At 40.5% G+C, this 13,646-nt stretch overlaps 1 protein-coding gene across 1 annotated transcript in view; it reads left to right on the top strand.

The window, feature by feature from the left end:
• The window catches only part of RPIA (ribose 5-phosphate isomerase A), a 38,133-nt gene extending 27,191 nt beyond the window's left edge, over positions 1–10,942 (top strand). The window contains exon 9 of the mRNA XM_082743448.1: positions 10,037–10,942. Coding sequence (XP_082599574.1) covers positions 10,037–10,134 — 98 coding nt within the window. The 3' untranslated portion in view covers positions 10,135–10,942. The remainder of the gene's footprint in view (positions 1–10,036) is intronic.
• Positions 10,943–13,646: the final 2,704 nt, after the last annotated feature.

The following is a 13,646-nucleotide window of genomic DNA, read 5'->3' as shown; positions in this document are numbered from 1 at the left end:
CTGTCAGATGGTGCTAAGTTGTCCTGCATTGATTGCACCAGTTTACCCCTCTCCTAACAATTTTCCCTACACACTTATCTATCAGACTTGTTTTCCTGATAGTTGAACAGTATTATATCATTGTGGTATTGTGTATATATAAATATTTTCAGTAAATGTTGCTTACAGTTGTGGTTAATTTGCATCACTGGATAGTATTCCATCATATTTATGTGTCTGAAGAAAGATGTTTGTATAGCCATTTACTCTTGATGGCATTGGAGTGTTGCCAGTTTTTAGCTGTTAGGAAAAGTGCTGCTATGAATATGAACATTCTTGTATACATGTCTTTTGATGACCATATGTGTGCCTGCCTTTTGCATATATACCCAGGAGTAGAATTGCTGAATTGTTCAGTATGAATTTGTTCAGCTTTAGAAGATGTACTAACAGATGGTTTTGCCAAAGTGGTTTTGCTAGTGTGTACTCCTACTATCTGAGTGGGAGTGTCTTCGCACTCTAGTCAGATTTCGTTATGTGTTCATTCTGGTGAGTGTGTAGTGGTATCTTGTCATTTTCATTTGCATTCTCTTTTCATTAATTAGTCTGAGCACCATTTCTAATGTTTATTGGCCATTTTACACGGCCTCTTTTGTAAAGTACCTTCTTAAGTTTTTGGTCCATTTTTCTGCTAGGTTGTCTGTCTTACTGATTTGGAGAATTTTTTATGTATTTTGATGCAAGTCTTCTGTTGGATTTGTGCATTGCAAATGTCTTCTTACACTCTGGGGGGAAAAGTTCTAAGGCCAGTCGTATGATTGAGGATAACTAGGTGTGCAAATTGCCAGAGCAGTCTTGAGAAAGAAGAACAAGGCTGATGGTAGCACAATCCCAGATTTCAAGGTATGCAACAAAGTTGTATAATCAAACCAGGATGGTACTGTCACAAAAGTGGTCACATTAATCAGTGGAACAGAAAAGAAAGTTTAGAAATAAACTCATGCATCTATGGGTCAGTTAACCTACGACAAAGAAGGCAAGAATATACAATGGGGAAAAGACAGTCCTTTCTAAAATGGTGTTGGAATGACTGGACAGCTACATGCAAAAGAATGAAACTGGACCACTTTCTTTGTTTTTGTTTTTTTTTTAATTTTTAATTAATTTTTTTATATTTTTTTGTAAACATATAATGTATTTTTATCCCTAGGAGTACAGGTCTGTGAATCACCAGGTTTATACACTTCACAGCACTGACCATAGCACGTACCCTCCCCAGTGTCCATAACCCCACCCCTCTCTCCCAGCCCCCCTCCCCAAGCAACCCTCAGTTTGTTTTGTGAGATTGAGTCACTTATGGTTTGTCTCCCTCCCAATCCCATCTTGTTTCATTTATTCTTCTCCTACTCCCCAAACCCCCCACGTTGCATTTCCACTTCCTCATATCAGGGAGATCATATGATAGTTGTCTTTCTCTGATTGACTTATTTCGCTAAGCCATTGCAAATGGCAAGATTTCATTTCTTTTGATGGTTGCATAGTATTCCATTGTGTATATATACCACATCTTCTTTATCCATTCATCCTTTGTTGGACATCTAGGTTCTTTCCATAGTTTGGCTGTTGTGGACATTGCACATTTGGGTGCACATGCCCCTTCAGATCACTAGTTTGTATGTTTAGGGTAAATACCCAATAGTGCAATTGCTGGGTCATAGGGTAACTCTATTTTCAACTTTTTGAGGAACCTCCATGCTGTTTTCCAGAGCGGTTGCACCAGCTTGCATTCCTACCAGCAGTGTAGGAGGGTTCCCCTTTCTCTGCATCCTCGCCAGCATCTGTCATTTCCTGACTTGTTAATTTTAGCCATTCTGACTGGTGTGAGGTGATATCTCATTGTGGTTTTGATTTGTATTTCCCTGATGCCGAGTGATGTGGAGCACTTTTTCATGTGTCTGTTGGCCATCTGGATGTCTTCTTTGCAGAAATGTCTGTTCATGTCCTCTGCCCATTTCTTGATTGGATTATTTGTTCTTTGGGTGTTGGGTATGCTAAGCTCTTTACAGATTTTGGATACTAGCCCTTTATCTGATATGTCATTTGCAAATATCTTCTCCCATTCTGTCAGTTGTCTTTTGGTTTTGTTAACTGTTTCCTTTGCTGTGCAAAAGCTTTTGGTCTTGATGAAATCCCAGTAGTTCATTTTTGCCCTTGCTTCCCTTGCCTTTGGCGTTGTTCCTAGGAAGATGTTGCTGCGGCTGAGGTCAAAGAGGTTGCTGCCTGTGTTCTCCTCAAGGTTTTTGATGGATTCCTTTCTCACATTGAGGTCCTTCGTCCATTTTGAGTCTGTTTTCGTGCGTGGTGTAAGGAAATGATCCAGTTTCCTTTTTTTGCATGTGGCTGTCCAATTTTCCCAACATCATTTGTTGAACAGACTGTCATTTTTCCATTGGACATTCTTTCCTGCTTTGTCAAAGATTAGTTGACCATTGAGTTGAGGGTCTGTTTCTGGGCTCTCTATTCTGTTCCATTGATCTATATGTCTGTTTTTGTGCCAGTACCATAATGTCTTGATGTGACAGCTTTGTAATAGAGCTTAAAGTCTGGAATTGTGATGCCACCAACTTTGGCTTTCTTTTTCAATATTCCTTTGGCCTTTCGAGGTCTTTTCTGGTTCCATGTAAATTTTAGGATTATTTGTTCCATTTCTTTGAAAAAAAAAAAAAAAAAGGATGGGATTTTGATAGGAATTGCATTAAATGTGTAGACTGCTGTAGGTAGCATAGACATTTTCACAATATTTATTCTTCCGATACAGGAGCATAGAACGTTTTTCCATTTCCTTGTGTCTTCCTCAATTTCTTTCATGAGTACTTTATAGTTTTCTGAGTATAGATTCTTTGCCTCTTTGGTTAGGTTTATTCCTAGGTATCTTATGGTTTTGGGTGCAACTGTAAATGGGATCGACTCCTTAATTTCTCTTTATTCTGTCTTGTTGTTGGTGTAGAGAAATGCAACTGATTTCTGTGCATTGATTTTATATCCTGACACTTTACTGAATTCCTGTACAAGTTTTAGCAGTTTTGGGGTGGAGCCTTTTGGGTTTTCCACATGTAGTATCATATCATCTGCAAAAAGTGATAATTTGACTTCTTTGCCAGTTTGGATGCCTTTAATTTCTTTTTGTTATCTGATTGCTGAAGCTAGGAATTCTAGTACTATGTTGAATAGCAGTGGTGATAATGGACATCCCTGCCGTGTTCCTGACCTTAGCAGAAAAGCTTTCGGTTTTTCTCCATGGAGAATGATATTTGCGGTGGGTTTTTCATAGATGGCTTTGATGATATTGAGGTATGTGCCCTCTATCCCTACACTTTGAAGAGTTTTTTTTTTAATTTTTTTTAAAGATTTTATTTATTTATTTGACAGAGATCACAAGTAGGCAGAGTCAGGCAGAGAGAGAGGAGGAAGCAGGCCCCCTGCTGAGCAGAGAGCCCAACGCAGGGCTCGATCCCAGGACCCTGAGATCATGACCCGAGCCGAAGGCAGCAGCCCAAACCACTGAGCCACCCAGGCGCCCCCAGTCAATGCTTTTTCAGCATCTATTGAGAGTATCATATGGTTCTTGTTCTTTCTTTTATTAATGTATTGTATCACATTGATTGATTTGCAGGTGTTGAACCAACCTTGCAGCCCTGGAATAAATCCCACTTGGTCATGGTGAATAATCTTTTAAATGTATTATTGGATCCTATTGGCTAGTATTTTGGTGAGAATTTTTGCATCTGTGTTCCTCAAGGATATTGATCTGTAATTCTCTTTTTTGATGGGATCCTTGTCAGGTTTTGGGATCAAGGTGATGCTGGCCTCATAAAATGAGTTTGGAAGTTTTCCTTCCATTTCTATTTTTTGGAACAGTTACAGGAGACTAGATATTAATTCTTCTTTAAATGTTTGGTAGAATTCCCCTGGGAAGCCATCTGGCCCTGGGCTGCTGTTTGTTTGGAGATTTTTTTTTTTTCAAAGATTTTATTTGTTTATTTGACAGACAGAGAGGTAGAGAGAGGAGGAAGCAGGCTCCCTGCTGAGCAGAGAGCCCGATGTGGGACTCGATCCCACGACCCTGAGATCATGACCTGAGCCGAAGGCAGAGGCTTAACCCACTGAGCCACCCAGGCGTCCCTTTTTGGAGATTTTTGATGACTGTTTCAATCTCCTTACTGGTTATAGGTCTGTTCAGGTTTTCTGTTTCTTCCTGGTTCAGTTGTGGTAGTTTATATGTCTCCAGGAATGCATCCATTTCTTCGAGATTATCAAATTTGTTGCCATAGAGTTGTTCATAATATGTTCTTATAACTGTTTGTATTTCTTTGGTGTTGGTTGTGATCTCTCCTCTTTCATTCATGGTGATTTTATTTATTTGGGTCCTTTCTCTTTTCTTTTTGATAAGTCTGGCCAGGAGTTTATCAATCTTATTAATTCTTTCAAAGAACCAGCTCCTAGTTTCATTGATTTGTTCTATTTTTTTGGTTTCTATTTCATCGATTTCTGCTCTGATCTCTATGATTTCTCTTCTTGTGCTGGGTTTAGGCTTTCTTTGTTGTTCTTTCTCTAGCTCCTTTAGGTGTAGGGTTAGGTTGTGTATTTGAGACCTTTCTTGTTCCTTGAGAAGGGCTTGTACCGCTATATATTTTCCTCTCAGGACTGCCTTTGCTGTGTCCCAAAGATTTTGAACAGTTGTGTTTTCATTATCATTTGTTTCCATGAATTTTTTCAGTTCTTCCTTAATTTCTTGGTTGACCCATTTATTCTTCAGACGTATGCTGTTTAGTTTCCATGTATTTGGGTTCTTTCCAAATTTCCTCTTGTGATTGAGTTCTAGCTTCAGAGCATTGTGGTCTGAAAATATGCAGGGAATGATCCAAATCTTTTGATACTGGTTGAGACCTGATTTGTGACCCAGGATGTGATCTATTCTGGAGAATGTTCCATGTGCACTAGAGAAAAATGTGTATTCTTTTGCTTTGGGATGAAATGTTCTGAATATATCTGTGATGTCCATCTGGTCCAGTGTGTCATTTAAGGCCTTTATTTCCTTGTTGATCTTTTGCTTGGAAGATCTGTCCATTTCAGTGAGGGGAGTTTTAAAGTCCCCTACTATTATTATATTATTGTTGATGTATTTCTTTGATTTTGTTATTGTTTATATAGTTGGCTGCTCCCATGTTAGGGGCATAGGTATTTAAAATTATTAGATCTTCTTATTGTACAGACCCTTTGAGTATGATATAGTGTCCTTCCTCATCTCTTGTTATAGTCTTTGGCTTAAAGTCTAATTGATCTGATACAAGGATTGCCACCCCAGCCTTCTTCCGATGTCCATTAGCATGGTAAATTGTTTTCCACCCCCTCACTTTAAATCTGGAGGTGTCTTTGGTTCTAAAATAAGTTTCTTGTAGGCAGCGTATTGATGGGTTTTGTTTTTTTATCCATTCTGATACCCTATGTCTTTTGATTGGGGCATTTAGCCCATTAACATTCAGGGTAACTATTGAGAGATAGGAGTTTAGTGCCATTGTATTGCCTGTAAGGTGACTGTTACTGTATATTGTCTGTTCCTTTCTGATCTACTACTTTTAGGGTCTCTCTTTGCTTAGAAGACCCCTTTCCATATTTCCTGTAGAGCTGGTTTGGTGTTTGCAAATTCTTTCAGTTTTTGTTTGTCCTAGAACCTTTTTCTCTCTCCTGTTTTCAATGATAGCCTAGCTGGATATAGTATTCTTGGCTGCTTATTTTTCTCATTTGGTGCTCTGAATATATCATGCCAGTTCTTTCTGGCCTGCCATATCTCTGTGGATAAGTCTGCTGCCAGTCTAATATTTTTACCCTTGTATGTTACAGACTTCTTTTCCCGGGTTGCTTTCAGGATTTTCTCTTTGTTGCTAAGACTTGTAAATTTTCCTCTTAGGTGATGCGTTGTGGACCTATTCTTACTGATTTTGAGGGGGTTTCTCTGCGCCTCCTGGATTTTGATGCTTGTTCCCTTTGCCACATTAGGGAAATTCTCTACAATAATTCTCTCCAATATACCTTCTGCTCCCCTCTCTCTTTCTTCTTCTGGGATCCCAATTATTCTAATGTTGTTTCATCTTATGGTGTCACTTATCTCTCAAATTCTCCCCTCATGGTCCAGTATTTGTTTGTCTCTCTTTTACTCAGCTTCTTTATTCTCTGTCATGTGGTCTTCTATATCACTAATTCTTTCTTCTGCCTCATTTATCCTAGCAGTGAGAGCCTCCATTTTTGATTGCACCTCATTAATAATTTTTTTTATTTCAACTTGGTTAGATTTTAGTTCTTTTATTCTCCAGAAAGGGCTTTTATCTTTCCAGAGATGGTTTCTCTAATATCTTCCATGCCTTTTTTGAGCATGGCTAGAACCCTGAGAATCGTCATTCTGAACTCTAGATCTGACATATTACCAATGTCCATATTGATTAGGTCCCTAGCCTTTGGTATTGCCTCTTGTTCTTTTTCTTTTGTGGTGAGTTTTTCCACCTTGTCATTTTGTCCAGATAAGAATATATAAAGGAGCAAATAAAATACTAAAAGGGTGGCAAAGACCCCAGGAAAATGTGCTTTAGCCAAATCAGAAGAGATCCCAAATCATGGAGGGGAGAAAGGGGATAAAAAGAAGTTCAGAAAAAAAAATTAAAAAAAAAATTTTTTTTTTTTAAAAATATAAAAAAGAAAAAAAAATATATGTTGGACTGGTGAGTAGAACAGGGTCACCCACTTAATTTTGGGAGTATTTTGGTCTCTTAGAAGAAACTACCTCCCAAAAATATAAAGAATGAAAAACATATATAAGGGTAAACACAATGAAGGGATGGAATATTCCTATAAAGATGAAAAAAAAATTTTTTTTTTAATTTCGAAAAAAGGAGTTGATAAAGTTAGTTGGTTGGGAGAATAAAGAAAAAGAAAGTGGGGAGATTTTGCTTGGGCTGGAGACTTGAACAAGTCCGGAACTAGAGTTAGGGCATATTTTGATCTATTAGAAGTTGTACCCCAAATTTTTTAGAAGAAAAAACCCTGTGTGTATACAAAAAATAAAGTTAGATACAATGAAGGATAAAATATGACTATAATAATGAAGGTTCATAAAAGATCATCATTATTATTTTTTTTTAAAGATTTTTTTTATTTACCTGACAAAGATCACAAGTAAGCAGAGACAGGCAGAGAGAGAGAGGTGGAAGCAGGCTCCCTGCAGAGCACAGAGCCCGACGGGGGGCTCGATCCCAGGACCCCGGGATCACGACCTGAGCCGAAGGCAGAGGTTTTAACCCACTGAGCCACTCAAGCGCCCCTATTATTAATTTTTTTAATGAAAGGTATTGTTAAGATAAACTAGTTAAAAATGTTAAAAGAGGAAAGGGTAAAAGTTAAAAAAAAATTAGAAGATAAAAAAAATAAAATTAAAAAAATTAAATTAACTGCAAGATTAGAATTAACTGCGTGGGGAGAAAGCCATGAATTCCCTGCTTTGCTTTCTCCTCCTCTAGGATTCTGCTGTTCTCCTTGGTATGTGAACTTGGTCTTTGCTGGATTTCTTGTTGATCTTCTGGGGGAGGGGCCTGTTGTAGTGATTTTCAAGTGTCTTTGCCCCAGGTGGAATTGCAGGGCCCTTACCAGGGGCCCAGCTAAGTAACCTGCTTGGGTTCACTCTCGGGAGCTTTTGTTCCCCGAACGCTTTCCGTAGAGTTCCTGAGGCCGGGAGTGAATATGGCGGCCTCCCAGTCTCTGGCCTGGAGGAGCTAAGCTTGGGGCCCCACTCCTCAGTGCACCCTCAGAGAAAAGCACTCAATCACCTGTGTCCCTGGCCTCTGGCTGCCCTCTGAGCTCCCCCAGCCTGTGACTGGTTCAAGGTAACCCAGAGCTGAGAGCTCACGCCTCAGCTCTGTCTCTGTGGCCGGCTTCCCCGCTCTAATACATGCGAGCTCTGCAGCACTCAGACACCCCCGATCCTTCTGTGACCCCGCGGGACCTGGGGCCATGCTGACTCCGTGTGGGCTTCACCCCAGTTTAGCCTCTGGAGTGATGTCCCTCAATGGAGCAGACTTTTTAAAAGTCCTGATTTTGTGCTCTGTTGCTCTGTCGCTTGTTAGGAGTCGGCCCCTCCTGCCATGGTCTATCTTCCCGTTGCTTTGGATTCATTTCTCTGCTGGTCCTACCTTTCAGAAAGTGGTCGATTTTCTGTTTCTAGAATTGTTGCTGTTCTTCTCTTCGGTCTCCTGTTGGATTTGTAGATGTTCGCAATGGATTGATAAGCCATCTAGCTGATCTTCTGCTACCTGATGTAGTCTCAGCCTGCTAATTCTATGCCATCTTCTAATTCTTTACCGAAACTGGACCAGTTTTCTTACACCACACAAAAGTAAACTCAAAATGGGTTCCAAGTGTGAGACCTGAAGCCATGAAACTCCTGAAAGAAAATAGGCAGTAAAGATATTGGCTTAAGAACATTTTTTTCTGGATCTTCTCCCCAGGCAAGGAAAGAAAAGCAAAAATAAACTATTGGGACTGTATCAAACTGAAAAGCTTTTGCACAGTGAAGGAAATCATCAGCAAAATAAAAAAGCAGCCTACTGAATGGGAGAGCATATCTGCAAATGCTATATCCAATAAGGACTTAAAATGTAAAATATATAAAGAACTCTTACAACTCAACACAAAAAACCAATAACATAATTAAAAACTGGGCAGAGGACCTCCATAGACATTTTTTCCAGAGAAGACATAATGATGGCTAAAATCACAAGCTGATCAGCATCACTAATCATCAGGGAAAAGCAAATTTAAAACCACAAAGAGATATCACCTTATACCTGTCAGAATGACTAGAATAAAAAAAATAAGAAATAACAATTGTTAAAAAAAAAATCCAAAAAGAAATGTTGGTGAGAATGTGGGGAAAAGAGAACCCTTATTCTCTGTTGGTGGGAAGGGAAATTGGTGTAACTACTGTGGAAAACCATATGGAGGTTCCTCAAAAGATTAAAAAGTATTGTATGATCCAGTAATTCCACTGCTGGGTATTTTACCCAAAGAAAATGAAAACAGTAATTTGAAAAGATGTATGTACCTGTGTTGATTGGAGCATTATTTGCAATAACCAAGATGGGGAGCAGCATCAGTGTCTGTTGACAGATGAATGGATAAAGATTTGGTACATATGTGCAATGGGATTTTACTCAGCCATAAAAAAGAATGAGATCAAGCCATTTTCAACAATGTGGATGGACCTAGAGGGTATTATGCTAAGTGAAGTAAGTCATGGAAAGACAGATACCATATAATTTCACTTACATGTGCAATCTATAAAATAAGACAAATGAACAAACAAAACAACCAGAAACAGACTGTTGGTTGCTTGAGGGGAGGAGAGGGGGATAGGCAAAATAGGTGAAAGGGTTTTAGAAGTCTAAAGTTATAGTTAGAAAATAAGTACATCATGGAGATGAAAAGTATGGAATAGGAAGTATAGTCAGTTATATTGTAGCAACTTTATATGGTGACAGATGGAAACTACATTTACCACTGTGTGGTACTGTACTTCAATTTTAAAGAAAAAAGGACAATAACTAGGAGTGGGGGTTACTTAGAATAGTTATGGAATCTCTGAAGAGATGACTTGTCATCTGATATCTGAAGGACAGAGAAGAACTATCTCCTTGGACATGCTCTAAGATGTAGACCATCAAGCAGAAGAGCATGAGCAAAGGCCCTGAGGCAGGAAAAAAGTTGGCACATTTGGGTATAGTAGAAAGCCAAGAGGGCAGGGGAGAAAGAGATTGCAGGAAGAAATAAAAATAATCTGAATCTCTCTTCATTGTTCTGAGAGAGGAAAGACTTCAGACCTGTCATTTTGTCCTGTACTGCTCATAGCAGTTGCATATGATCCTGTACTGCTCATAGCAGTTGCATATGATCCTTGCCTCTCTGGAGTTGGGAAGCTGAAACTTAATGCTTTTATCCATCCTTCATCCTGCAGGTGTGGTGGACACAGGCCTTTTCATTAACATGGCTGAGAGAGTCTACTTCGGGATGCAGGACGGCTCTGTGAACATGAGGGAGAAGCCTTTCTGTTGACCCTGCAGGAGCAGAGTGTGTTCACCTTGGTGGACATGCCTCTCCAGGAGCCTTTGCCTTAATGTACCTGTGCCAGAGGGAGAGCTGGTGGTGGAGGTGGGGGTGGGGTGGGGGGTTAACTCCAGTCTTCTGAAGTATTGTTATTTAATGTCTTTTTAAAAAGAGAGTTATAAACATATATATTTTTACTATAAAAAATACTCAGTTTTTTTTTTTATTAAAGTAGAACTTGATTTCATGTTTTATATGAAATATTTACCAAAAGAAAAAAAAAAAAAGGAAAGGGACTATCTTTTAAACTTTTAACTTGAGTCTGCTGGTTAAGCTTCTGAATATTGGGTTTGCTGAGAAATGTAAATCAAACCTTTTCTTTAAACTGGTAAAATGAAGGGCCCAGCCAGCAGTGATTCCCTGATGCCTTACTGGAAATGTTAGAGTTTACTTTTCTACCACACTGTTTTGTCGTTAGTTTTTGTTGTGATAACGCACAATCCTCAGATACATATTTTAAGATGAGGTTTACAAAAGTCTGGCGAGTGGAGCAGTGTGGTGTGTAGTGACTCAGAGTGTAAACTGTCAGGGAGAAGATGGGGTTCTTCCAGACGCCTGTCGTGGGAAGCAGTTGGCCAGAAACACTTGCCAGTACTGCCAAAGCATTGCTGTGAAATGTGAAATACTTTTAAATAATTGTTTTTGTTGTTAATATTTTTCCTGTTCCTTTGTTATTACTTGCATGGTTCATCGTCAGAAGTTGTCATTTCCTTACATTGTTTGAGAGTTGAAATAAAACAGTATGGTGCCGTTTTGACTCTGAGTCTTTACTCTTTGCAGTAGTTTTGCAGTAAAATAGGGGTCAGTTTTGTACACCAGTTTACACTGGATCATTGACAAGGAGTGGAACTTACTTGAGAAATCTTGAGCCAAAGACTTGGTAAATATTTCCTTTATAATAGAGCTGGCTTAATGTCAGTTTTATTCCAGAGACTTTTGTCAAACAAAATGTATTTTCTTTGTTAATGGAAGATAACTCAGCTGAACAAGTCACCAGTTATCCCCAGGAGATGTATTAGTCTGACCTTTAGTCCCCGAAGTTAGTGAGCATTAAGCAGGTTCCTTGTATTCCCTCTTTATTCTCACTAATCTCCAGATTGTGTCCCCAGTGGGCATTGTGCCATCCACAAGGCCTCAGAGATGGGGAGAGGGAAGGCTATCATCAGCCCGGTGGTCATTCTGGATGGGACTAGAGTTCATGCTGAGAGCCTTCATATCTCCTGCTCCAGCCTGCACGAGACTCCGGGCAGTCCTTGTGGTCAGCGCGCCCTGGGGTCGCAGCCTTGGACTGTAGCCTCCGTCCCTGCTAATCCAGGGGCCCGAATGAAAGGCAACAGCACTTTAAGGAGGCTCTCTGTTTCTTGCCAAGTTCCTTTTCTTTTTCTTCACTCTCAAGTACTCTTTAAAAATGTTGCCTCGCACTGTGTTAGGAAACGTGTTGTTAGGAGCACTTTGTTTTTGAGCCGCTTCTGGTCTAGATGATAGGTAAGCTCTGCATGAAACGGGTGCTAGATCCTAGCCAAGAGAACTTGATAGAACTAATATTTGAGATCCTTTCAAGCTCTTGTGGCGTGGGTTTAAGTTCAGGGATAAAGATAAACAACAAAGCTAAACTGGGTTTCTGAAAAACACCTGCACACTCCACATCACATGGACATTCTCAGTGGCTTTCAGGGGCGTTCACACCTGTGGCCAGAAGGCAGCCCCTGTGAGTGTTGACGTGAGGTTTTCCTTCTCGCGAAAAAACCCCTGCTATGCTTGAGACACACATACAGACATTTATTCTAGAGGTAAATTCTGATTGAAGGTTCTTCAATGAAATTGTTACCAAATGTGATCTTGCAGGTGATAGATGGAAAAAAATTGCAGGCACATAGTGGATTGGGCACAGGGCAGGCCGCTGCCCATCTGGTGTTTTCGAAAGGTTATGGCCGAGTTAAACAGTCAGGCTTCTGGGAGGCATCAAAGGGGGAAAATCACTTGCATTTGAATAAGATTGACTCAATTTTGGTTTCTGCTAGAGCTCAAAGTTTTGATTCATTTATCAGCCTTTCTCTGAGTTCCCATCACATGCCAATTCTAGTGGGCGCTCGTGGGAGGGAGGGGAGAGGTGCTTAACATCCCTCTCGTGCTCTAGATGCTTCCCTTCCACTGTGGTGGATGAGACAGGTTGACAGGAATGGTGGCGTGGAGCAGTGATGTGAAGGAATTGTCAGCATAGTGGGAAGAGGTGGGCCAGCAGGTGGGAAAAGTGGTTAGGTAACCGGCAACAGCCTCCTGCCTGTTACAGCACTTGGACCCGTGTTATTCTGGGCTTTTGCCTTCATATCTTACAGCCACTCATGGTGTTTGTTCTTTTAATCTGGAGAGTGAGAAACAAGTTCAGTTTAAGTAACTTGTTCAGGTCAGACACTGGGAAGGAGGCCAGGCTTAACTGGCTCTGGTCCTTACTCCTTACTATCAGGATTCTAGATAGTTTGCATTCCTTAATTCTTGTGTCCATCATTTGCAACTTGTTAAATTACTGAAGATAATGAAATTTTGTGTGTGTGTGTGTGTGTCTGTGTAAGCTTGCAACTTGTTAAATTACTGAAGATAATGAAATTGTGTGTGTGTGTGTGTGTGTGTGTGTGTGTGTGTGTCTGTATGAACTTATAGGTAATCCTGTAAGATTAATTTCTGGTTTTGGATGAGCTACCTTTAATGGCAGCAACAAAATACATCAACCTAGAGTGAGCCATGGGAAAGGGCACTTCGGGGATGTCATCTTCTGCCATGACTGACCTCTTCCCTGGTACTTGATTTCTTTTCTCCTTCCCAGGCCTGGGGACGTAGGTAGGCACAGTGGCAACCTGAGGCTTGGCTCACTTGGGAATGGGTGCTGCTCGTGGGTAAGAACTGTGAGTTCCCTTTAGTCAGAAAGACTCTTCAGGAATGCGTAATTGAACAGAGTTGGTTTTATTGACCCATTGCATGAGGGAAGTCACATGCCGTGTGTGGCTGTGGGGTGTCTCAGTCAGAGGGTGTTAAGGCTTTGGGGATTTGGGCTTGTGTCTGGTGCTTTGGAGGAAGGGCCAGGGAAGCAGGGCTCTCCTCTGGATTGGACTGAATTGGAAGCAGGAGAATTTTGTGATTGGGTAAGAAGAATGGAGTGAGGCTAAATCGGCTTTGTAAAGAAGCCACAATCACTCAGCCAGAATATGGGGATGTCTGGTCCTTTTTGTGATTTGGATGCTGCTCACGTTTTGTCTGTGTTGGGATGTAATCATGGAGTCATCCGGTTTTTTGTCTTCATCCGCTATAGTCCCAGAGTGCCCATGTCCAATGGAGTTGTGTGAAATTGTTGATGTTCCACGGGAGAATACCCCACTCGCGGGGTTGGTGCCAGGCCAGCTCATAGCTACACCAAGGCCTGACTATAGCTGGTACAGGGCTACACTTCTCTTTCTTCGGATATGCTT

Source organism: Mustela nivalis, assembly GCF_964662115.1.
Source record: "Mustela nivalis genome assembly, chromosome: 8".
NCBI classification, from domain to species: Eukaryota; Metazoa; Chordata; class Mammalia; order Carnivora; family Mustelidae; genus Mustela; species Mustela nivalis.
This window is presented reverse-complemented; position numbering and strand designations above follow the sequence as displayed.